Here is a 27,054-nt window from a genome sequence, read left to right on the forward strand (position 1 = left end):
AATAAGATGATAGCCGCCGCAATGACAACAGCGGAAGGGGGAGAATCGATTAGTGGTCCGTCTAAGAAAAGACAGGGCATTAATCACATTGTTAGCAGAAGTCAAAGTAGGATGCAGGCCAAAAAATGCAGCAAATACATTTGTTTCCTTCTTTACGTACACGACAACCTATGTGTGCTATCTTCTGTACTATAATGTTGATTAAACACAAAACAAGAGATCGATAAGGTAATAACTAGACGCTATTTATAGACATCCACTGCTGAACACGGCGAGACTTTAAAAGCCCAAATGTCAGCAGTATGGAGATAAAGCAAAGCAGGTGGAGATAAATCCATCTTTCACAATACGGCACAATATCACTCTTTGCATCAATGTGAGACGAGGGCATGGATGAAAGCAATCCTCTGCAGTAAATTTCTAGTAAAATGGAGATTAAACGTATTCGTTCAAGGCCTTTAAAAGCCTCGAACACACGATATGGTCCTGATCAGTCACAGTTATGATCACATATTACTAAACGCACTTGAAAAGTCCTTCTAGTTTAACATGGAATGCCCTCAGTAGATTTTATGAAGAAGTCTGTACAGTTTTTTCCTTTTGTTCAGGGGGCCCTTTTACAACCTTGTGGTTGACAATCCAGGTAGTGTCTGCTCTCATTTTGTTCCGAGGAGAGTAAAAGTGCCATGATTTTATGTCTGGGAAATGTATTCAAAGGTGAAGACCTTATGAACTGCATATAATCCAACAATGGATATGCATAGCAGGAGGTCTGGGATTTCAGCGTGTGACAACAGATACTAAATTTTCCCCTTCCTGAGTTATTTGGTTTGTGTTCATCTTGTATGACCTCATTTGCCAAGGAAATGCATTCCTGGCACAAGGGAATTGTTTACTATAAAACTGTTTTCTCAATGACTGTAGGACTGCAAACTGAACACTAACATAAATGTCAGTGCTCTCCAGTCCAAACTTCAGTTGCGCATAAAGCAATATTTAATTAATCTGACCTTCATAAGTAGCATCAAAAAGTGTAATTTTAAAGCATAAACTGACCAATGTATGCATGTACCCTGGGGATGGGGAGGAAAAAAAAATGGATAAAACATGCTAATTGCTTTGCTAATTAATCTTTAGAAGAAACTTCAATACAGCAGCGATGCGTTTAGAGAGGGAAAGCAACTACAGGTAGATGAAAGCACCCAACCTATAGGAGCTGCTGCTGCCGTGCTTCCTCAATTTTGTTGATTTAAATCTTTCAATGGACTTTGGCAGTAACAATATTTTGGGTTGAGGTCATTCAGTATGAACACGTGTGGGAGCTAAAGAATCAAAATAGCCCTTTAAACATGGAAAAAAAAAAAAAAAGTGAATTGGTAAATATTACAACACAAATGGCTGATATCAGAAGCATCCTTTTGATCTTCTCAAAAGAAAAAGGCTCCCAAAACATACCAGGTATGTGTAGAAGAAATAGAGCCTGTTTTAAGATAGCTTTAAGATAAGACATAAAGCTTTAGAAGATCAGGTAGCAAGGTTGCAGCCCACAGAGTTGCTTGTATTGTGCCCGACTACTCATCTGCTGGATTTTCTGGTTGTGCCATCTTCAGATTAGGAAGAGCAGGGAAAAAAGACCAGCATGTGTAGGCTGCACAGCGATATAGCTGCTGACTTCTCCATGTGATTTCCAGCCAGTCAGTTCTCCTGCATTCAGAGAAAGTAGCGGTGAAAGAAAAACTTCCACGGCCAAGGAAAACAACTTCTTTTTTTTCTTCTCTCTTTCCAAATCAACTTTATTTTCCAGCCTTCTCTGTTTTCTGTAACGTGCATAGGTGTGGTATGTTCATTTCTTAAGAGCTCTGTTGCGTTAATGGTTACAGGAGGTTAGAGCCATGCTGGTAATTTTGGGATTCCTGCAAAGAAGGTTTTAGCATGCAACCTAGGTGAGAGGTCAATGAGCTTTCTTGACCCCTTGTATCCTGAGGAAGAGGAGCTAAAAGGAACGTAGGAATTGCTGTGCTTGATCGGAAGAGGATCTGTATAATGTACATCATCAGTAGAGAAGACTCGGGAAAGAAATAATGACCTGCACGTGGTGGTGACTTAAGTAGGTGACTGAATTATGTATCACACCTCGTTGCCTGCCTCGCTGTGCTTCCCCGGGCAAACAAGCAAGCCCCCTGTCACTGGACAACAGCTTCTGTGCTGGTCATTGTGCCGGGCAGAGATCACGAGCTGGTGGGGTTGCCTGCGCATCGCAGGGTAAGGCAGCTCCCACAGCACTGTCCAGGCCAACTTACCCTGCGTACCCCTTCTGCCGGAGAGCCGGCGGGATGATGGTGTGGGCATTCCTAGAAGGAGCTTTCCTGTGCTCCCGTGCTCAGCCTATCATCCAGGAAGCGCTTGCTTGCAGCAGGGATGGGTTCCAGGGCTCTCTGCAGCCTCCAGCTATCCCGCCTGCCCTTATCGCGATGAACTCAGGCAGGGCTGATGGCCCAGGGGCTTGAGGTTGCCAGCGCACAGGCAGGTGCTGCTTGTAGGAGCCCGGGCTCAGGTTGAGCCACGGCTGCTTGCTGGAGCAGAGGCGGCGGCGGTAGCTGATTCCGTGGTGCAAAAGCAGGCGGTGTGTGCCTACAGAGCCGGCTACCAGACGAGATTCCCAAAGCTTCTGCAATAATTGCGGGATGAACACACAGGAAACGAGGAGATTGCTGAAAATGCTGTTTAAATCCAATTTTTGTCCTCCCCGAGTTGTTTGGGAAAAAAAAAAAAATAATTCCAGAAAGCTTACTCTGTGTTTTGCAGGTCTTCATCCTAAAATGGGTGCACCAGGGAAGAGAAGAGCTGCTGAGTGCACAAGGCTGTCCCGAGGGAGCAGAGAAGTGCTTTAACAGGGAGCCCTGGGCTTCAGGAGGGGGGAAGAGGGGATGCTGCCAGTGCTGAGCTTACTGGGGGGTGGCACCTACCTCCCTTCTGTCTGGCATCAGGTTAGCTGGGAAGCTGAGTAACAAGAGGAAAGGGAGAGAGTCTTACAGATCTCGGGAACCCCTCATCCCCTTGTTTTATAATACTGTGGTGCCTATAGGTAATAATTTTTATTTTTTTTCCATGAGAACAGCAACGTAAATATTACCAGGGTTTCCTCTCCTTACTCCCTGCCTGCCTCTCCAGGAAGTCCACCACTGCTGTGACCAGCAGCTACCAGGTGTAAGCTCTTCTTGTAGTACCGTGGCAGAGCTTTAACACAGAATTCAGTATCTGGAGAAACGAGATCCTTGGTCACTAAGCTTTTAGGTTTTCAGATTGTTACTCTCGGATACACAGCCGAGGGAGAAGGCCCTTCCTGCCTGGTTTCAGTTAGGTCGTTCAGGAATTACCACTGAAGCTAATCACGTTGCTTCAGTGCTATCTGCATCATATTTTGCTTTTCTTCAGAGGCAGCCTTTGAGTCATTAGCATCATTATTACCTGGCTGGATGCACATTCTCATGAATACTCCCACATTTTAGCCAGATGGAGCATTTTTGTAACTATGCATCCAGCAGTTTATGGCCAGGTACTTTCTTCCTACCTGATTCCTGCTCAGCAATTTGGTTTTGAAGTTGCTCCCACCCAAATCTCTGCTAAAGGTACCTCAAAGGTAATCTTTGAAGACTGACAGGTCCCAAACTCCAGGAGTTTGACCTAGTTCTGGCTTAAGCTACCAGTTATGCTTCCTCAAGCCGTTCAGTCCAGCATTACCAGCCATATGACCGAATCTTATTGCAAAAGAACAAGTTAATGATTTGCAGTCCTGGCAAGCCTCTGGTTTCTTTTAAACTTACCTTTTGTAAGTGATGTTCTCAGGTAGTTTCCATGTTTGTAAAGCTACTGCGTTGCTCTGGAGATCTTTTTACCTCTGGTGATGACGTTGTCCATTTCTAGAGGTGCTTGGCTGCCCCCATAGCACCCTGTGGTAAAACTTTGTACTCTCCCATTGCCTTTGCGGTGTAGCCGCACTCTTAAAAGAAAATACTGGAAGAACTAAAGTTACTTCCTTCAGGTTCATGCCAGGTTCTCTTCAAAGTAATTCAGAGAACTTGGTTTGCTCAATCTTTTGACACGAATTAAGTCTGTTTCCAGTTCCAGGTAATGCACTTGACATACACAGCACTGGCACGAGACTGGTGTTTGTTTCTTGGATAAAATTACACAACACGTGCCCTTGTTATCAGTCCCTGATCCATTATCTTTGGCATCTGCTGCAGAGAAGCTGCTGTTATGCAATGGAAATTCAGAAGATCTCTTGTGCTTTGCTCACTTCTCCTCTAACCCAAGAAACAAGTATAAAACAGCTCACCGAATGCAAGGAAACCACCTACAAGCTCTTCTCACCATTGCTACCAAGTACTTCAGAGCTGCTTGCACTTCTCCAAGTCTGTTTCCTTCCCCTAATGACACAGATCGTTGCCATCCTGATGACAGCCTGGAAAAGGCCAGCGTGTACAGATACACCCTGTAGCTTTGAAAAAGGGAAGAATCAGGGAGAACGCCAGCTTTTGTTCTGCTACATACAGGCTTGCTTTGGTAGAAAAGTTGAAGAAATGTAGGAATATGCTTTGAAATAGGATTTTTAAAAGGAAACTGCTCTTTATCTTGCATTTGAGAGAAAAATGTGTGAAGGACTGAATAAGTTGGACATAAAAAAAATATAGGAGCTGAGAGAACTGCTTGGGCAAATAAGAAGGGAGGGGTGGAGAAAAATCAAAAACAACAGGAAAGAGGCAGGCACAGATTGCCAATTAACTTCAGATCAAAAGGAAAATCCTGTTCAAAACTGTTTTTCTTCTTCTGGGAAGCATCACCCATTTCTAGTATCGGCTGCAAAGAAACAAGCACGCTTTAGGTGCAGACCCAAGAGAACGAGCCTGATACCGGTAAAGCTGGCAGAACATTTTTCACAGCTGACACCCCAGGTAAGAAGAACCAGAAACCCCATTGTAGTGCAGAACATCACCACTACGGTGGTCATTTGCCGGTCCTTTTCCCTCCTCTGTGCTGGCTACAGTAGAGCTGCAGCACAGCCCAGCGTCTCTCGCCCTGTGCACTTCTCCTCAGGCACATTTCCCCCTTAAAGACTGCCCAGGAAGAACCATGTCAGTACATCCAAAACCAGCGTGAAAGCTCCAAGAAGGTGGCTCCTGGCTGGACTGAGCCCATCTAAACCTCAAACAACCGTGCACCTCTCAGTGCTAGCAGTGAAGCTTTGAAGAAATGAAGACCGCTTTGCAGCACCTACCCCTCGTCTGCTGAACATGTGGCGCGGGCCCTGTGGCTCACACAGAAGCTGTTGTGCAGCTACACAAGTTTTGCCATCAGGCCACTGTGGCAGCGGACACGTGCACCATTGGCAGGAGGCTTTCAGGCAGGTGAAACAAAACATTTCTTAATTACAGAGACAGAGCAAGGCTGGATCTGAACAAGAAAAAATCCATACCAAAACAAGAGCAGGTGTAGAAAGGGAAGAGAGCCATCACTTTGCAGTCTGGTTGCACACAGAGCAATTCGTGGCTGTGATTAATTCATGAAAACATCAGAATTCCAAGCGAGCGCAGGCTCAGCCAGGCCATTGCATCTGGCATCAAAAAGGCCCATTTGGAAAACATAGCCAGGTTGTTTTCCAGCTTCTCTAACCTTAAAAAAAAAAAAAAAAAAAAAAAAAAGCCTTGACAGGTAGGAATTTCCTGGCTACAGTCCATGCTCCAGCCTTTAAATGGGGGGGAGAGAAGGGAAATGATCATTTGTAGTTTGAATTTTAACTTTTTCCTAGCTTTCTAGCGGGCAAACAATTCACTTGACTCTTCCAGAGCCTAAGTCACAGCTGTAACCACGTTCACTTAGTTCCTGTGCGAGATGGTGATATTTATAGCAGCTTTCTCAGTCCCTCGTCTAGTTGACTCGTTATTGCTACGGTTCTTGCAGACACCTTGGTAGAATAGTAGTAAAAGGCAACTGCTCCAGCCCAGATTTTTGTAGCAAATTACCTGTAGACACTCATCTGCCTACAACAGTATGAGTCAGAGGAAATTACTGTTTATAGTTTACAGACCACATGTGACACCGAGCATGTTTGAAAGCAAAGTCCCTGCCTTGAATAGCTTAGATTTAAATTAGCTGAGGCAGCAGAGGAGGAGGGAGGGCCAAGCAAAAGCGAGTCTCGCCAATTCATGGCACGGTGCCTGGTAATAGGTCACCAAACAGGAAAGAAAACCCTGGCTTCATTATCAACATCAGGCTAATGCTCAAGTGCCGGTGACTTATTTCCTGCAGGCGGCTCAAAACACGACCCAAACTTATTTGGACTCCTACAAGAAAACTTAGCTCCTGCTTTCATGCAGGTAGGATGGCGTAGTTTGTTTTCTCAGTGCCTGAGACATCCAGAAAAATCAGCCTTAAAACGTCAAGCTTTTCTGCAAAAGAATGTAGCAGATTGTGTACGTGGCAGGTACCGTGCGCAGCTGGTGCCAACAGATGGATGTTGGCTCCCTCAAACATTGAGTAGAGGTGGTGGGGTTCCTGTGGGGAAGGGAAGAAGCGTCCTTCAGCGTCCATTCATCAAGCTGGAGCCTCTTCGGTAGGATAAAGAATGAAAAAGTGGGAAGGAACTGAAATAAAAAAGTTACTATCAGAAGGGTGCGTGTGAGCAGTGTGTAGGTTGGGATGCAGAATTGTAATTAGGTCGCAGGGCCCAAAAGACAAATAACAGGACAAGCTAATCTAATACCTGGGCTGTCAGTACGTAAGTGCCAGGGGATGAACAGGAACAATTAAAAGTTTTTACACAGCTAATTATGACGACAGAGGATTTGTGTAATAAAATCACTAGATTGAAATATTGTTAAAATGATATTTTGAAAAAAAAAATATAGAAGGTAAAAGCACAGAGACTAGGCCACGAGAGCTCCAACAGGCTCCCTGCTCAAGAATAAAAGGAGTAACATTTTGATAATAATCGAGTATCCGATGGAAAAGCAGTGCACTAGGAAGCAAAGAGTGCATCCAGCTCTTGCAATAGTTTATGTAAGTTGTGGGAATGGCTTTAAGTCAACCATGATTACTAGGGTGAATCTGGTTAAGACAAAAAACATGTATGGAAGCCAAACATGAAACAAGCTTGTCATTCTGGAGGAAGGAGAGTATGCAGCAAAATAAAGGCGTTCCTGCATATTTTAATAATTCAGAACCATTAGAAAGCTTCCTGTTAAGATAGTCCTCAGAAATAACATTACAAAAACCATGAAAATACCAATCTATCATCATTAGAAGCCTAAAAGAGAAAATAGATCAAAAGTGGCTGAACAGTCAACATTCTAACAGCTTCTTTGCTTCAGTTGACAAGTGCAAACTATGATCGGACTCACCTGATAGGAGTACGAACAACAGCTGATTCGAGTATCTGCCTGGACTACACATGTTCTGCTCCACTAATTAAAACAAAGGCAACCAAAGCAAGTCAGAAGACCAGCAGATAAAACAGAAAACAAACAAAACCAAAAATTTGAAATGAAACCTTATAATTTTATTTTTATTTTTTTTTTTTTTAAGACAAAGCCAATGGTTAAATCAGGGAAGAAACAGGACTCTGGAGTTGGAGGTCAGTCAGGCCACACTAGCACATGTAATGATATGTATAGCAGGAGTGACAGAAAATCCAGAGTTTAATGTCAATGTGAAGAAACATCTGTGAAGAACAAAACAACTGATTTAAAAAAGTATTTTACCCGCAGGAAAATAATTTTTCGTATTGGTTGGAGTTAGCAGTAGCACCAAAAGTTAGGAAAAAAACGTAAGCTTTGTCAAAGATGAGTCACAGCAGATGTTATGAAAAATTTACGAGTGATTTATCCAGAACTTACAGAGGTTTTGGTTACATAAAGCAAATGTAGCCTTTCATCAACTACAAACTGAGGAACACTGTTTAGTGCATTTTAGATTAACGCTGAAAACTGAAAGTGATGTTTTTCCTTTCCACCTTGCTATCATGTATTCTGGGATAATATATTATCACAGATTCCTAGCTAGATTAACTTATTCCCATTTCACAAAAACAGCAAAACCAAAGTTGTCCTTGGAGCTGCAGTTCTAAGCAGCAGTGTTTATTTAGAATATATTTTTAAAAACAACTTTAAACATCAAACATTAATGCTTCTGTTACAGATGTCATCCCACAACTGAGCAAGCAGCAAGATGTGAGTTTAAAATATACAGTATACTTTTCTACATTGAAGATAAAGGATTACACAGTTAGGTTTACAGAAACCCATAGGACAAATCAGCCTACAACAACAAAACACAGTTCCTGAGAATTTTAAGATTTCAGTAAAGACTCATTTTAAAAAGGTCAAGAGACAAGTACCCCAGATAGTAGCTTCAAACCTCTAGGTAAGAGCCCTGCCAGCCTGTGGTTCACTTCTAAAGTGTACATGAGAGGCAACCAAGAAAAAAAGCAATCCTATTGCAACCAGGATTATGTTTACTAACCACAGTTGCTTGCATCTACACTGGAATTTCCCCCCCATCTTACTCAAAGGTCCACAAAAAGATTCGCAGTCCACTGATATACATTTACACACTCCAATGTAAGACAAAGGTAAAGCTGTGTGTAACTGAATGATTTTGGAAAGGATGTTTCATCATGTTAGTAAACAAAAGCTCAGCACCTCACAGATGAAAGAATTTGTAACTAAATATTTTGGTTAGCCATTAAACAGAAATCAAAGTCTAAAAAAAAAAAGCTGTAAATTCTTGGAAATAACATTGAAGAAATACTCACAGAACACAGTTGATGTTGTACATTTTACTTAAATGAATTACAGCAAATTTCACCAGTCCTATGATTTATAAAGTACACAAAATATGGACATAAAGGAAACCAAAACCCAAAGACAATCACATATGTGTGTATGTAGATATAACATACGCACACAAAATGTGCAAATTTCTTTTAATGCAAGTTCAACAAAGCTTATGCAGGATAGAGTTGTACAACGTTAGTGGGACAGAGTATTCTAGATATCCTAATGGCATTTCGTATCTACAGCCAGTGCAAACTTACAAGGCACAAACTCAATGCTGACACTGTAGTGTTGGAAGTTACATTCAGGCACATCTCATCTTGATTTTTGATTTTTTTGAAGAACTACAATGGAAGTGCTACTTCTATACTAAAGTGCCAGCCTTTTCTCAAAGTTTAAGAACTAGATTGATGTAACCTACATGCAATAATGATCAATAGGGTTCTGAGTAATTTATCACTGCAAAGTCTGTGGCTAAATCACGTGAATGTATGCTATTGCCCAAAATACCTCCTTTACATTCTTCAGAGATGACTTACACCTTGCCAGCCTTGGCATATGGAATCCTACTCACACTTTTTTCTGTAACTTCAGTCACACTCTTGCAGAAAGCAAAACTAGTTTTAAAAAAGAGCCAGCAAAAAACTCAAAACTGTCAAGATACTTGCATTTAACAAATCTTTGCTAAATTGCATAGTGAGGTGTGTATCAGCTAGTAAAGGGTTAAAAGCACAAGCTGTTTAAGGCAAAATTTTAACACAGCACTGCAGAAAAAGCCAAATACCAGGTCCATCAGTATTTAAACAGAGTACTGGCCCATAGAGATTTATCTTCACAATGTTTTCTTTCTTACATTAACAGCAAACCCACACTTGCAGTATGCTTGATTAGCAAATTCTGTTGCATTTTTCTAAATGAAATGAGAGCAATTAACATGTAGGCTGATTGACTGATACTGAAAACATATGACAAATAGATTTTCTACCCCTCAAAAAAGGGCTTTTTGAGCCTCCTGGGAGTTCAAAACTCACTTGTACCCAGGGCGAATACAATACCTAAAACTGAACTAATCATTTAAAATTTTCTAATACGAGTTACCACATCACTTTGCTGCCTCACCCTAAAGTTGTCTTTCCAGTATTATTTTTCAATAGAATACATTTAATAGACATCTGAGGAAGACAATACAATACAAAAGCTTAAGGGTCTTTGCAAAGAGATCTTCTATTCCTTCTGCGAAGTAAGAAAGGAGTGATTTTATTGGCATTTATTTGTAGTGCCATCAATAAAGACAAGAATACTTAAGAAAGCAAAAATAGTTCTAATGTTCCACATACATCTTTGGTTTAGCCTTCCTGACCAAAATCTTCTGTAAACTTCTTTAACTTCTCCAGGTCCTGTTCGTTAACTGTTGGTTTTGTGCTAGCTAGCGACCTAAGCATATCGTTCTGTCAGAAAAAAAAAAGAAAACAAGTGTATTCAGAAACAAGCATAGTACCACTGCTAACAGTATCGTTGCCAAAAAAATACGCTTTAGAAAACCTTTTAAAACAAGATGACCATAGGAACTCTTATTTAAGCAAACCTTCAAGTAACCCCAAACATTTCTGCACACAGGCCAAATTTTTATTCTATGAATACAGACAATTAGCAGTGAGTTTTTCAAGAATAAAACCACAATCCCAGGTTTAGGTTTTAACCTCTCATCCATTCAGCATCCACTGAAGTGTTATTCATCACTGCTTACTGGAACAAACTGAACTTTTTTCTTTTTTTTTTTTTTTTAATCTACATTTAAAGTACAACAGTTTAAAGTTGAAAATAATCAAATGTTCCCATGTATTCTTCGTAGTCCATCATGGTTAAAAAACCATGAATGAAAGGTACAAGAAAACTAATCAAGTCCTGGAAAAGGCAACTGAAAAGACTAGATGCTCATATTACTATAAAATCATGGGTAAAGATGAAAGTCAAAGTCATGACTTTCCAGACTTAAAGTTTGTCTCATCATACTACAGATACCCTGCTCAGAAAAGATTAATGCCTGATTTATTTATTTTTAAGAGCAGTAACTGCATTTGGACACTGAGACAAGCTCCTATGCAACTGTAGCACATTAGAGCTTAAGTTCCATTAGTAGCACTCAAGGAATTACTGTATTTAATTCCAGGAGAGACAGATGAAAAATCCACTTAGACTACACAGGCAGAAGTTTTAGGGCAGGCCTGCACTTGCACACATCTTTTTGTGCTTCCTTAGTATGCAAATATACACAGATAACTCATATATAATTTATATTTACAAAGCAGTACACACTGTTTTAGTGGTTTGTGATGCTCATGCAACACACTTTTCCTTCATTAATTACAAGAACTGTTGTACATTAGAACTGATATCAGCACAAATTTGATCTCAAGTCCTTTCCTCAGTGCTCTTAAATTCTGAATCTTCGGGGTGAAATATAGAACAAGTGCCCAGGAATTTTATTCACGTATTTATTCACAGTGAACTAAAATTCCAATTTGTCTTGAATAAGGTATTTTATTCCTTAGACCAAACCAAGTATTTTAACATATACAGAAAAACAGCTGAAAGGTACTGAAAGCTAGCTGCATCACCTCTGATGAATTTTAACCAGAACTACCATTATATCCATCAGCTTTTTACATTTTATTGGATACACTTGCCTTTATGTTGTGGACAACATTTACTTACAGCACATCATTCCCAATTTACACTGAATAAAATTTCCCACTCCTCTCTCTCCTTAATGCTATAGGACAACGGGAAGGTAACATATCACAGGGCAGGGATTTTGAAGGTTTTAAATGAATAAGAGAAATGAAAGAATAGTGGAAGATTCAGATGCTGCCTGTGGATGAAGGGATTGCAGCTGTGTGGCACCAAACAAGAACAGTAAGAAAAAAATGCTTATCTGGGATGGAGAACTGGCTTGTTCACAGCCATGCTGTACATCAGGATTCAAGTATTATCTGGTATGTCCAGCATGTCTGAAAACAAACAGCTCATCCAATTGCCTTGCATACGTCTTTGAAAATGCCTTCACTTTAAAGTCTTTTTTGAGTTTCGCAAATCAAGAAAGAAATGCCACAAAAAATACCTACCATGGAAACCTGTGGCTCCAGTAATTTATCACCTGGAACATCCATCCATGTCATTTCTTCAGCGTCAGGATCACCTGGAGAGCAAGGGGTGAACAAATCTACCATGATATTTGGATTAGACACTGATGGTCCTTTTACCTAAAAAAAGAAAAACAAAAAATAAAAACCCTTTACCACTCTGCTTTATAGGAGTTTGTTTTTTTAAGTCAAGAGATTGAAGCTGAACATCATCTTTAGAGCAAAAGCATTCTCTGATTTTATGTAGATGCCCTACCCATGGGGATATCATGTCCAGCAGAAGAGAAATTGCATAAAAGTACTGGCATCATTCACTTTGAAAACACGCAGCTGCAGCCAGATACTTAAATTTACATCATGTCAAATCCTATGAGCCTCCTTCTCTTAAGGCAGGAATGTCTGTAGAAAGCCAATATGCCAGCAATCCTATTTGGAAAAGATGACTCTTCTCAGTCCCTGGCCACTTTGGGAGTCCACTCATCACTGGTTAACAGCTTTCTAAATATTTCTCCAGAAGTTGTCCCTGAGTGCTCCTCAGGTCAGGCAGCCAGAGATGCCTTTTTAAACTTTTACTTGGTGCTCTACAAAGCTCTGTGCACCTTTTCTCAGAGCACTCGATAGAAAATAGGGCCATCTAGTGGGAGAAGTGAAACCAGCCTCTTTTCCAGATGTACCAACAGACCCCCCAGAAGCTGCACGAGGTTTCTTTTCCCTTTCTGCAGAGCCTATCTAGGACCCACAGTTCTATTTTCTTTCATCATTATCTGAAGCATCACACATCCACAGGAACTCAGAACACATGCAAAGACTGAAAGACAACACACTAACCAGCTGCTTTTAACTGCAGAGAACTGGATTTGCCATTCCAACCTGCTTTTAAAGCAAAGTGCTTTAAACACAGGTTGTAACACCCAAAACACTGACAAACCTTTGAGTTATCATCACTTGGAGCAAGCAATGGTTTACAATGAATGACTGAAAACTGAGCGAAGTGCTGTTTAGCTGGGACAAGTTCTCTGTTACTATGCAACTAGTCAATAAAGCCAAGATTTTTTTCTTACAAGAAACTGTACCCAACGGAAGTACTAACAAAACAAGCGGAATAAACTTGACTTTTGTCAGAACACTCAAAGTACTGCAGTTCTTTTTCTAGCAAAAGAGGTAAGAAGTAAGGATTGCCTTTGGTTGCTCTGGAACTGTGACAATTGAGGTTATTTCATTGTGCTGCAGTAGTCTGAGACATGCCTCAGATACTTGCAAATTTTGCTTTGAAAAGGCTAAAAAGGTGTCGTGGTTTAACCCGGCTGGCAGCTAAATACCACGCAGCCGTTCGCTCACCCTCCCCCCTCCCTCTCTGGGACGGGGGAGAGAAATGGAAAGTGAAGCCTCGTGAGTTGAGATAAAGACAGTTTAATAAGACAGGAAAATAATAATAACAAAAGTAATAATAATAATACAATGGTGACAATAGTACTACTAATAACAATGTGTACAAACAAGTGATGCACAATGCAATTGCTCACCACCCGCTGACCGATGCCCAGCCTAACCCCGAGCAGTCCGGCCCCCTCCCCCCGGCTAGCCACCCCTATATATTGTTTAGCATGACGTCAGATGGTATGGAATACCCCTTTGGCTAGTTTGGGTCACCTGTCCTGGGTCTGTCCCCTCCCAGCTCTTACTGCACCCCCAGCCTGCCTGTTGGCAGGACAGAGCAAAAGGCTGAGATGTCCTTGGCTTGGTATAAGCACTGCTCTGCAACAATTAAAACATCGGGGTGTTATCAGCACTCTTCTCATCCTAAGCCAAAACACAGCATTCCACCAGCTACTAGGAAGAAAATTAATTCTGTTCTAACTGAAACCAGGACAAAAGGTAACAACCCATTGGTCAGAAATGTCATTGTCATTTAAAGTCAATAAATAACGGATAAATACTTCAGGCATCCCTACTGAAAGGAAGGAATCAGCCAGAAAATCCCTGATACATCAAAATATTTGCTTATTTTTCTTTAAACAAATACAATTTATGGCAGTACTACTGCTTCAAAATACTGTTTCAAAATGTTCTTTGTATTTAAAACTAGGAAAAGACTCTCAACCTTAAAGCTGTACCTTAAAGGATATGTTCTGGGGGGCATTTTAAGGGGCAACAAAATGATGACTTCCCTTTACAGAATCAAAAACCTCTGCAGAATACCTTAACCCACCTTCACCTGCAATACACGAATTTCTGTTAAATGAAACTTTGCAGTAAAAGTATAAACAAAAATACTTTTAGTTTGGGTCTCTTAAAAAGCAAGAAGTTCAAAGAAAAAAACATTTAATACATTTTTGATTTTGGAATTCTGTTTATAACCATTGATAACACATTTTTCTTGCCTCCATTGAAAGCATAATAGTTTAGAAACAATTTAAGCAACACTCGTGCAAATTCTTCAGGGAGAAGAAAATATTGCACAGATTCAATGGATTTAAAGTGATCTTAAGAACTCTAGAGGGTTCTTAGTCAGATGAAATTTCTGGGATCCAAACATTTAGAAGAAATGTTTACATTAGCATGTAATATGTAGACATCACTGCAAGATAAGCCAAACACATGTATGGTTTCAACAGCCTTGTTAGAGAGCAGCTAAATAACCGTAAGCTAACTTTCACATTACACCAGCATCCCGAAGGTGTTTCATTGTTTGGGCAGGATGGAACCTTGCTCAGCTGTCCTGCATCTTTACTGCTGTCCCAAGTAATATTAGGTTAAGATTCCAGTAAAAACAGTCACCTTAGTTTTTCAGTCTGAAGGACATTCCAAGCAAGCAGAATGTGCGTAACTATAATTCATCTGTTTCCATATTGATAAGGAATACATTTATCAACACAAACACTACAAAAACATGAAGAACCATGTAATCTGATACAAAAAAAAAAAAAAAAGAGCACCTCTGTAATGCTCCCTTTGAAGTTAACTTCAAACTGAACGCTTTTAACCTTTTAACACTAGCTAGAGATGTGAAGAGTCAGAGCTTGGATGGCACAGAACAAGCACCTAGAAACCAGCTGCATCAGACTTAGGGCAGAACTTGTGTAAAAATGAAAGGAGGTGATATCCATGCACACTCTTAAAAAATAAAAGGACAGTGTATAAACATTCATAAGCATTCAGTATTACCCAAACCAAACTCGGTTTGCTTGCAAGAAATTTTCAGATCAAGATAATTTTAAGTCAAAATAACATGAAAGTTTGTTGATTCTTACTTACTTTTTTAAAGTGAGTAGCTGATTGCACTATTCGAACAGGCTGCATCAGTGCATCGCGTACAATGATGCTTATATCTGCACCAGAATAGCCCTCTGTTCTTTTTCCAAGCTCTCGATAATCTGCTTCTGTTAGGCGATTTGGAGTTGACCCAAGGTGAAGTTTGAACATTGCAGCCCTGGCATGCTGTTCAGGTAAAGGAATATAAATACGCTTCTCAAACCTGGTTTCAAAAAGAAAAAACAGAACACTCCACAGACGCTGGCTCATGCAGGTGCACAATGGAAAGAAGCTTATGCAAATCAGCATGTAGTTTGTTCCTAAGCGAAACTGCTTCTTTCTAATATTGTATTATACACCATTAAAAAAAAAAATCAAAGGCAAATATTCAACAAGCTAGTCTCATAAATAATACTGCAGCCATCATAAGCCAACATCTAAAATATAACAAGTATTTCATTTTCAGGACAAAGATCACCTCTTCAGATTGTATTTTCTCCAGGTTCTCTTCAGCCAATTTTGTGTTTTAAAAGAAAAAACAACACTGAAGACTTTTTTTTTCCTTCTGTGAAGTGCATTTGAGCAGTTTTCACCCTTACAGAAAGAACTGCCTCATAACATGTTGACAAAACCACTTTCTATCTTTTCTAACTTCTTAGAAGAGAACTTTGTAGTTGGAAACAAATTTGAAGTCCTGCTCTCAACAGGGCCATCAGTAGAAACTGTTGGTATCTGCAGTTCTTCCTTTGTAGCAGCATCTGTTCTCACAGTAGAGATTACCTCCCACCAACAAAATGAGAATCTCAATTCTGTAGAACAGAATTAACTTGCTACACATGACAAACTGGGCCAAGACCATGACAAATTAGTTGTTACTGCCACTTTGTAGAAGTTCCTTTGAGTTTTACAGACAAAACATAGATATGCCTTCACGCTGCAAAGTACAACCTGAAATTTCAGGTAACACATCCATTTCTCTATCTGTCTATACAACTATAGCCATATAGGATGGAAGCGACCTCTGGAGGCCACCTGGTCTAAATTCCCAAAGTACAGTCAGCTTGAATTCAGTATACAGGTAAGAGTCAATGGCACTGTCACAAAAAGCAATGTTTCTTTAGCCTACAAGAATGACCATTGTCCAAGGTGTGTCCTCATCACAACATAACCATACTTGCAACTGCATCTGTCCTCTGCTGCTCTGCAGCTGAAAGATCCAGCTCATCAGATACACGTACAAAAGCTTCTTAACTCAAGAAAAGCAGTGAAGATACACTCTGAAAGATCACACAAATTGTGTGTGACCAGTACTAAAGCTTGGTAGTTCTGCGTAACATAAAATTACATTTCCCTGAAATTACTCCAGCTATTCAATAGCTTACTACAACTGAAACGGGCAGCTTTGCCCCCTGTATCCCTTCTGAGCAGCATGTTTTGTATCTTGTCCCCCTTGCCAACCACGAAATCAAACAGCAATGAAATAGAATAGCCTTCTGCTTGCCCAAGCAGAATTAGCTGACCGAGATATGAAATAACCTACAGGGTAAATACAAGGGTGAACAATCCACCTCTTAAGTGGCAAGGGGCTATTGACTCAGTCCAGTCGTGTCTGAGAACATTAGCCATGCCTGCAAGCATTAATGAGATTACTGCCTCAAATAGCCTTGTGCTGAACCTTCACAACAGTTGCAAATTTCACACCATAACAGAGCGCCATTGTACCTTCTCCTGATAGCAGAATCCAAAACCCAGGGTATGTTTGTTGCTCCTAAGACCAATATTCCTTCATTGTCGACACCAACCCCTAGATGAGGGCAGAAACCATTTCACCATTTAGAAGATAAACAAAGACTGTTTTAAAACATTGTCAAGATTTAATGGGGTGGAAGTGCAGATTTCTTTAGCGTTCTCATGCCAGCTGTACTTAAAATACACACCTTAATTCCTTTGATTCTGAAAACCAGCAACCTTACCTTGCATCTGGACTAGAAACTCTGTTTTAATCCGTCTGGCAGCCTCGCTTTCATTTTCACTTCTTGACCCACATAGTGAATCTATCTCATCAATGAAGATAATGGAAGGTTTGTTTTCTCTGGCAAGCTGGAACAGGTTTTTCACTAATCTTAAAAAAGGAAACAGCCGCAGTTATCTTAATGTAAACACCATCAAAACCACACAACTTAGGATTATGACAGTTACTTTGTTTAGAAAAAGCTAAAAAAAAGTAGACCCCCGAAATGCATTGATAAAGCTACTCAAAGACAAAACATTCTTCCAGCTCCAAGAACTCTGCATTATGTGGAGGGAAATAACACAATATATAGGGAAGTGAAGCATCTCAGAGTACTCCATGCGTGATTTTGCAGGCAAACCCTGCGAAGTTTTACCCTTCTGCAAGACAGATTTAACTATATAAAACCACCAATTTAGAAAGAATCAAAGCAAGATGGCTTTGTCTTATTTAAGATTTGCAACCAAATCTGATTTCCTCTAGAGATTTTTGAAGACATATGTACATTCTTATAGTTTGTTTTTTTTTTTTTAAATAATATTACAGAAGAAGTCAATTTGCCTAAAAAATCCGAGATGAATCTTACCAACATATTATACTAAGGTAAAAAGGCAAATAAATAGCAACATGCTGGACAATTCTTCATATCACTGACACTAATAACTTTGGGAAGCAGTCCCAGCCTGAAGAGAAACAAGAAGTCTTTATTTTGACTTTGACTTCAACATCAAACAGAAAAAACGTCAAGTTGGACTCCATTTTTTTTTTTTTAACCCTATCTCAATTCATGAAAGCCTCATGAGAACCCTAGATGGACAAATTCCTGCACTTCTAGATTGCAACAGATATCACTTCAGGCCTCCTGGTCTTGTTCACATGCCACATAGTAACAAACGAAGTCAGCATGAGGAAAGAAAATTTCATCGCTGCTCCTCATTTGCAAAAACGGTTTGGAGGTGAGGAGCAGCTGTGAAGTTTTCTTCTTTCTTGCTAAATTCATTTGTCTTCCAGATTTTGTTTAAAATCAGAACGAAGGAAAATCACCTCCATACAGACAAAGCAATACCATGTGTTAGCCACAAAGCCGTTGAGACAGATGAGTGAGGAGGTGACAAAGCTACCCCAAAATTTCAGACTGATGCAGTGCACTATCACAGCTGAGTTCAGGAGGTGTTGAGATCTCCATAGTGCTCCTGACACCTCTCTGAAATAGTTTTAAAAACCGTCTTGAGCACTGAGGAGCAGTCCAGCTGCAGCGGCACAGAACACAGCACATGATGATATATTTACCTGACACTGTAGCACGAAGCATAAAAACACCAGAAGTTTGTTTTAACAAGACACATGACCCTTCCCTCAAATGTAATTTCTTTAGAGTGTCTTATCTAGCTCTGTAATACTTATTTCTTCTTGCCATTATTTCTCTGGACCTCTGGCAACTTACTTTTCGCTCTCTCCTAACCACTTTGAGACCAGGTCAGAGGAAGATACTGAGAAGAAAGTGGAGTTGTTGGCTTCTGTTGCAACAGCCTTCGCTAAATAAGACTTTCCTGTTCCTGGTGGTCCAAACAGAAGAATCCCTCTCCAGGGTGTTCTCTTTCCTGCAAGAAAGAAACCATCATTCATCAAAAAAACAAAAAATAGGTTTGTATCAAAAACAAACCTATTTTTCTGACGAATCCTCCCTAATTTGTTAGGTTTCCTGTATCTACCTAAGAAACTCCTGTCAGTCACACCACTAAGAGCTCAGTTGGAGTTATTGATACTTCAGCATAACGTTCTTCTCATACGGGTGCCACTCCCAACTTCAACAGTAGCATTAGAATAAGAAATAAATGCTGTAATCCTCACCTGTAAACAAGTGTGGAAATTTAATGGGCAAGATCACTGCTTCTTTAAGAGCTTCTTTGGCACCTTCAAGGCCTGCAACGTCACTCCATTTTACATTTGGTCGCTCCATGACAATAGCACCTGTCAGAAAAGATTATATAAATTAGCAATGCACGTTGTTCACCGCTTCCATTTAAAAAAAAAAATGCCCATGTTCGTAACGAGCAAAATCAAACCATTTCTAAGTAGATTTAGAGAGTAAATAGTGTTAGTCAAATGGACGCTATTCCACAGAGGTTTGTCACATTGTTTTACCCCAATAAACCATCGATAACTAGAATACTTGAGAGCGAGAAGTTCTGCAATGCCCAAAGCTAGTTTGTGACTGACCAGAAAAAAGGCATTTGGTATTCACAGAGCAGTATCTTCACTAAGGGTACTGAGACAGCATCTCTCACTGAAGCCCAGCATTGTACTTTCCAAAAAAATTTCAAGTTTCATTGTAAACAAGGAAAGAAATAAAGTAGTTGCATGAGCCCAGCACTTGTAAGATCCTCTGGCAGATAAAGTAACTTGTTGGTTACTTAGATGTGCAATACATAGTCTGAACATCCACTGCATAAGCCTTTTAAAAGCTAGGGCTGAAAGCATCAGAAAGTTTACTTTTTCTACAGCTTAGCAGGTTCCAAATACCTTCCATGTCCAGCCACGTTCTCTAAGCTTATCACCAAGTCTTATCTCAATCGACAAGTTGTAATTTGATTTTAGCCAACTGACACGTGATTTAGCCTCCTCTTCAGGCTTTGAATTAATTAGTCTGATCTCAAAAATGTTTTGTCTCCACTACTGCTAGACGGAACAGCTTGAACGTGAACTAGTAATAATAGATTTTGAAATCCTAGGCAAGGCAAATCCAAAGGCTAAGAAAAATCTTCCCAGTTGAACGAATGCCAACCAACCCAATACTTTCAAACACACTGAAGTTTCAGCTGCCCCATTTCTATACCAGGAATTTTCTGTAAATTCACAATTAGCTTTCACCAGTTATTTCCTTGACACCTTAACCTTATGCCTTCAGAACTCTGTAAATTGATTTTGTTAAGTCTCTTTTTTTTTTTTTCTTTTAGAGGATTGAAAATTTACTGCTACTCATCGCTATCAGATAAAGCAAATAACACTTGCTCAGTTTTTCAGCATCTCTGTTGATATTTTTCTTTTCCCATGTCTTTTTCATGAGATTGAAAGGAACATCTTTTGTTAACGACTGGAATTATTAACAATATGAAATCTGGAGTCCAAAAAACATCATGTTGTTCACTGTGTTAAAAGCACTAGAGTACAAGTTTGCAATCAACTTCCTCTCTATACACTGAAATTCAACCACTCATTTTCAATGCAATAAATCCTTCTGCGAGGTTAATTATATCTCAGTTTTTCTTAAAGTACACAGGACTAAGGGCTCTGTAACTAAAATAATTAGTAGAAACGGTAGGAAGAGCAAATTATTTCCAATCTGAAGTATCAGTTATCTGCCCCAGACATGCCATGATAACTGAAATTACCGCACTGTAAGAGATTACCCACACCAAGACACAAATGGAACTGGACATTGTAGGCTTCCTAATTTTGTAGGTGTAAGTGAATAGCTGGAAGATTAAGCAATAGAGTGCAAAAGGCCTTTAAAATTCTAAACACGAGTACATGACAATAAACCCACAATTACTATCCAGTCCGAATGGCAGTGGCCACTTCTCCCACAATAAGTCAAGTTGCTGCTATAATTAAAACCTTGAAAACAGACACAGATTTGGGAAAGTTCCATAAGGCAAAGACAGCTAAAGAATAAAAAGGCAGTAAAATTAAATACAGGAAATATCTGTGGCTGTTGTGGGAAGCAAATTAAGATGAGTAATGTGAAGACTGCCCAGAGTTTATACGCTATTGGAGTAAGAGACTCTTACGTTAAGGTTAAAGACATCAAGGATCTCACATCTCAGACTTCCAAAGCATGAAAACAAATAAGCAAGAACCTTGCCATTTTATAGAAAAGTCTTAAAGAAGTGCTAGGTGTGAGACACTGTTTCTTGAAGACTGAAGGTCAGATTCATGTGGGAAGAAAAAGTGTTTATAGCGAGAGATAGGGGTAAAAGTCCAATGCTCATTATTTTTCTGTCATTTTTAAATACAGGAAATTGTCCCTTAGAACTACACACGGAGTTAAATAAAGGTGTCAAGAAGTAGAAAAAGCATTGCAGTTTCCAAACGTCATACAATAGCTCCTGAAATTATACAAGCTGAGAAATCTGTTAAATGCATTTGATCTTTTTTACAATGAAGTTCCTTCAGATTTTTAAACAGCAGCTGTCAGGAAAGCTCTGAACAATTCTTTACAATTAAAAAGTAGTTAGCAGCAAGTGAAGCCACTTTTTTACTGTATAAAAAACTTGCGCTAGCTGCCATATGTTGCATCACTGAACATACCAAGCATTCGAGTTCAAAAACCCAATTCTGTTACTCAGCTGAGTATCACTCCTCACTGCAATGTGAGGAAATGCTACAAGAACAAGAATCCATCTTCTTGACTTCTAAACTCCAGCGCAAGCTTTTTGTATTTGTATGATGTCTGTTACCTAAGGCAATAATACCCCAATGCACAAGAGTAAAACAGTGATACAGTTTAGCAAGAAACTACCTGAAGTCTTGCAACTGTTCCCTTTGGAAAAAGCTTTCTTGAAAAATGACAGAATTCAAGCAGGAAACACAAAGGACAGGAGATGAACTTCAACATATTCACGGCACACAAACACATAGCTCCACAAAGACTACACTTTTGTATATGAACAGTATACACTAATTGAGCCACTTAAAGACAACAAACTAATCCATAACATATATGTGCCAGTAATACAGAAATTCACTTGACTGAAGTCATCTCTATTTAAAGAAAGGAAGGCTTCAAAGTTACCTTGAAGTTGATTCTGTAGCTTCTTTTTCTCTGGATTCTCTGACTCTCCTTCCCCATCACTTTCGTTCCTTGGAAACAAGAAATAAAATACTGAAATACATTGAGACACTGCTGTCTTAGATTAAAAGGCAAAAAGCAGAAAGACAGCACTTTGAGGAGAAAAAAAAACCTTAAGATTTTAGGCTCTTTCAGATCTCTACCAGCTTAGATCATTGTAGTTCTGTTTTTCCACACCACACTCTTTCTAATCCCCTCTCCTAACCATTTCAACTTCCTCTTACAGGTCTGATCCCTCCTCCACTTAACACACTTTACATGCCTTGAGCCATCCTCTAGGAAACAAAACCCCTTGCATTGAGCAACATGGAAGCACCAAAACGGTTCAGCTGTGGATGTTGGCACTTATCCCCTACCTGGAACTGCAGTTGGGCTTGGTCAATTCCGTCTGGTACTATAAAAACTCTACACCCACGTCTTGTCAGAATAAAGGGAACAGGAAGTTACAGAAGGAAAAAAGTAGACTAGGGAGAGAACAACGGGAGGGGAGGTCATGGAGCCATGTAGCCTCTGTGACAGTAACGATCCCTTTTATTATAAACTAGCAGAACACAGTGCAGCTCCAAAAAATAAAACTAATGAGATGAGTAGACAATGAAGGAGACTGAAAGGCAGGTGAAGTTTCAAGAGACAAGTGAGCAATGTTTGGTGTTTAGCGCTGCGAAAAAGGGCAATCTCACCTGGAGATACCTTCCTGAACCCTTCCTCTCCCCTGTCCCTATAAAGCCATCAGCAAATGCACAAGAGACTCCGCTTGTTCAGGAGGTCTGATTCAGCTGTCTGATATGTAAAATGAAACACAGATCTAATAAAAGGAAAGCAGTGGAGAGGCTAGGCAGCAACAAGGCACTGCAGTGATTCAGGCCACCTTATTGAACATCACCCTACAACAAGGCCTTTTGCACCTCTTACCATGTGAGACAGATAAAACTTAGGCCACAGTAATCATCAATTTGAATTTATTTTCTACTTGGCAAGCATTCACATGCAGAAGAATTGCGTCATTGGGCTCACTGATGTTTTAAATCTGATAAGAATGTGTTAGTCTGAACCAGCTTTCATTCTTCAGTGAATTTCCCATGCAAATATTCAAACATCTTAGTAAGCAAGCACAGAAAAGCCTGTGATACGAATTCACGCTATTTTTCTTTTATTAGCCCACTGTACTTCAACATTAGTAGTCACCTGAGGCATTTCAAAACACTAGTGAAAATGATCTGTGAAAAGCTGAATTTTAGAGTAAGTTGAATTCAGGAAGTATTTTGCTTTACCTTCTCCCAAAACATACCCTTTTCCATCAGCAGGACCAGACTCTTTAACTGGTTTTGGTGGAGAATTTTCTTTCTTTTTCAGATATTCTTTCAGTTTTTCTGCTCTGTCCAAGTATTCCGCACATCTCAATCTAATGCTCTGTTTTGCTTTATCGCCCTGCGCTTCATCTAAGAGTTTGAAGAGAAACAAAGTTTTGTTAACAGCAAACACATGCATCAATCAGAAAACAAGACTAGATCTGTCATCTTTACGTCTTATGCATACACCTCTCTCAGCGCTCACCACGTAACCAAGTTCTTCAACTACTTATTTTACCCCCTATACCATGGAAAGGAGTGACAGGAAGGAGTAATTGTCTACCAGAGATCAATCACACACCTGAGTATTGCTTTGGCTTAAAACCCAACTGAACAGGATTAAGGACAATGGCACTGGAAGTTTTTTCTGTCAGCCTATCAAGCTATTGACCATTATTTTAATAATTCATTTTCTAAATTAGCTCATCAAGAAGATGCTTGTGCTGAGTGATTTTTTTTTAGTCTGGAAATGCTTTGCTTTTCCATAGCCTTCTAATTTTAGAAGTCATTCGCATCAAAGAAAAATGACATAAAGAAAAAGATAGGCGTGTTTCAACAGCCACACTGTTCTCGTAGTCACTATTATTGTAGTTTAAATCAGCGATCAAAATTTAAAATATTAGGTTTAGATACTAGGTTTAACAATTCAAATATAATTTTGGAAAAGCTCAAAGTCATACTCTGTCGAAGTCTGTAAGATTTAAGTTAAGTCAATCTCTGTTTTTATCAATTCCTTAGTGACTTTTTTGCTTGGCTCAGTGGTTTCTTCCCCCAAATTACAGAGATACGTGAGTGCACTTATCTCTGGCTAGCAACCCTAACCTGCTCAGTTTATGGCTGTACATTAAGAGAATCCACTCTTTGCATATAAACACTGGACACAAGACAAAAAGTACAAAGAACTGTGAAAGAGAAAGCATAAAATAATTATGAGGGTATGGAAACCGAAGGAAAATGAGAACGTAAAAATCCATCGCATACATTTTGTTGGTCAAGGCGATGAGTAAAACAGACAGCAAGGAGCAAAGATGCCAGCAGAAACGTAGGAAAGTGAGCGGCATGAGTAAATAAGGAAGAAGTGCTCCGTGGATACCACAAAGAGTTCTTGCGTATGATATGGTTATCTGCACAAGAGAAGTACAGGAATCCCCGTACTTCTGTCACGTTTCCTCATTTGCAGTGGCCAGCCTGAGACACTACAACAGAAACCCAGAGGGCAGACAGTAAAACCCTCTGTCCCTCTCTTAAAAAAAAAACTAATAAACACTCAAGAGAAAAAGAAAATCCGTTTTCTTACAAGAAAGGAGCAGCATGTAGCAAAGGCAAAAGCTGAATAACGCATGACCTCAGTCAAACTACAGATAGCAAGTGTCAGCTGGTAATGAAAGTCAGATTTTAAATACTGATGTCACCATAAGAGATTACTCTGACAAATTGGCTATAAAACTCTACTTCATGACCTAACACATTGCACTTACATTTAATAACGTGAAGAAAATACTGGACAGCATGCTGGTACAAGCGGAAAGCTTCCTCGTAGTTGCCTGCTTTGTCTTCCTGTGCTGCCTTGCTAGCAAGGTCTATTGCTTTCTGTAACAGAAAAAAAATAATTAAAGTAAGTGCTGTCTGGCAGCATTTTGCATAATCAGAGAGATTTTAAACTGTTGCTCTGACTTATTTTTGATGTGTAGCTTTTCTGCTCTTTAATGTTTACCCCAAAAGGCTGAAGGCAATTGATTGCAAGCCTTTGATGGCACATTATGTACAGGACATCTATACAGGACATTCCCATCCTTTCATGAACCGTGATAAGCACAACTTACCAGCACACAAACAAGCAGTAAGTGACAAGATTAATTTTCTGTGTAGCAACTATTACTGATTTGTCTATGCAAGTTTAATCACCAATCTCTTGCATTTATTATGGAAAAGTTTAGAAATACATTTCATGTTTTTTCGTCGCAGACAATTTCATCCATGAGTCATGACATCAGAAAACCTACTGACAGCAGAGCCCATATAGGAAGTACAGAGCGCTGAAACCAGCACTATCACTGCTCCAACCCAAAGCCGGGAGTTAGTTCAAAGACTGATTATTTGGTTGGCTGCTCTCGAAGGATTTAGGTTCTTGATATCCAATTAAGAAATTCTAATCACTGCTCTGGGAGGGAGCAGGGTGAAAGGAGCCCACTAGGCAGAAATCAGCTAAGTTATGAGCACTGGAAGAGTTCTATTAAGGAGAATTTAGGGCTGAATTTTTAACTTGTTTGCTGAACTAGTTTCAAACAGAACTGGCTGTAATCCAAGCCACCATACTGCAAACACTGACCTGTGGATTTATTGACACCACTGTTATTCCTGTGCTCTCAACTGTTTATTACCTCCTATCATGCTTGGCTCCTTGGCCGTGGCCTATCCCACTTCAGGGGAGCTATAAATGACAGTCTGAACGCCTGGCTCATGGAAGCCCAAAAAGGACCAATTAAAAAAAAAAAACAGAGGTCGCTAACACTACCCAAATCTCCTCTAGCCCCGTACGCATTTTTCCACGTACAGTCCATTTCTTCTCCTAAGCATAACACAACCCCTGTGAGCATACTAACTAACCTCAGGCAGCAGGGCGGAGACGTCCAGAAGACCTTTCCACAGCCATTCCCGTGCACGTACACTCACCAGTCCCCAGTCACACCGAAACCGCCTCCCCCCCGCGGCCCAGCCGATACCCGGCCCGGCACCGCCCGAGCGGCCCAGGCCTTCCCAGGCCGTCACCGTGCCCGGGCCGGGCCTCTACCTCGGGGCCCTACCTGCAGGTTGCCGGCGTTGCCCGCCATGGCGGGGCGCTGAGGGGGGTGTGAGGGGTGTGTGTGTGGGGGGGGGGGTGCCGCCGGCCGCCGCCGCCCCGAGCACCAACCGAAACCACGGCCCCTCCGCCGGCTGCTTCCGCACTACAGCGCCGCTTCCGCTTCCGGCAGCGCCTCGCGTGACGTCAGCGCGTCCCCGTGACGTCAGCGCCCCCCCTCCGTGACGTCACCCGCCCCGCCGCCTCTGAGGGGGTGGCTGCGGGTAATGGCGGCCTTCCCCCCCCCCCCCCGTTTTGGCGGGAGGGGGCGGGGGGGACAAAATGGCGGCCGCGGCACTCTGAGGGCAGCGCCCGCGTCTGGGGAGCTATGAGGGGTTTTGTGTCATAAAACTCCTCCTTGTTGCTCAAAGTGTGTCTTTGTCACCGCCAAATAAAAGTTTCAGCTTCTGGCTTCATCTTCACATCGTTTCTTGAAAACATTAAATGGTTGTTGATATATATATATATGTATATATATATATATATATAAATGTATATATATATGTATACATTCCCTGTGCCTCACACTGCAGACCCAAATAAAGTCTCAACACCTTTGCCCTGCTCTGTCCCGTGGCTCGCTTGCCCCCGTATCAGTCATGTGCCCCCTTTCCTGTCATATCAGTGCCGAGTGCTTTAATTTGCAGAGCCGAGCCTTAATGAGTTCTGACACCCGTCACACGCAGGTGTCACCAGTATTGGTCACCTGAGGTTTAGCAATAAAACCTGCGTAACGTGCAATGCCTGCAGTGAATGAAGGAGGAAGTGACTCAA

The 27,054-nt window shown here is 40.6% G+C and overlaps 1 protein-coding gene across 1 annotated transcript; it reads right to left on the reverse strand.

Annotated features, from left to right (window-relative positions):
• Positions 1-8,109: 8,109 nt before the first annotated feature.
• Positions 8,110-26,376, reverse strand: VPS4B (vacuolar protein sorting 4 homolog B). Its single transcript, XM_084282684.1, has 11 exons — positions 26,246-26,376; positions 24,920-25,031; positions 23,381-23,531; positions 22,036-22,103; positions 19,092-19,211; positions 18,685-18,841; positions 17,203-17,351; positions 16,952-17,033; positions 15,233-15,452; positions 11,960-12,097; positions 8,110-10,282 (listed from the first exon to the last, which is right to left on the reverse strand). The coding sequence occupies exons 1-11, from the start codon at positions 26,270-26,272 to the stop codon at positions 10,181-10,183; spliced, it is 1,326 nt and encodes a 441-aa protein (XP_084138810.1). The 5' UTR covers positions 26,273-26,376; the 3' UTR covers positions 8,110-10,180.
• Between the last annotated feature and the right edge of the window lie 678 nt (positions 26,377-27,054).

The sequence above is a fragment of the Netta rufina genome, assembly GCF_964035555.1.
Source record: "Netta rufina genome assembly, chromosome: 2".
Taxonomy (NCBI): domain Eukaryota; kingdom Metazoa; phylum Chordata; class Aves; order Anseriformes; family Anatidae; genus Netta; species Netta rufina.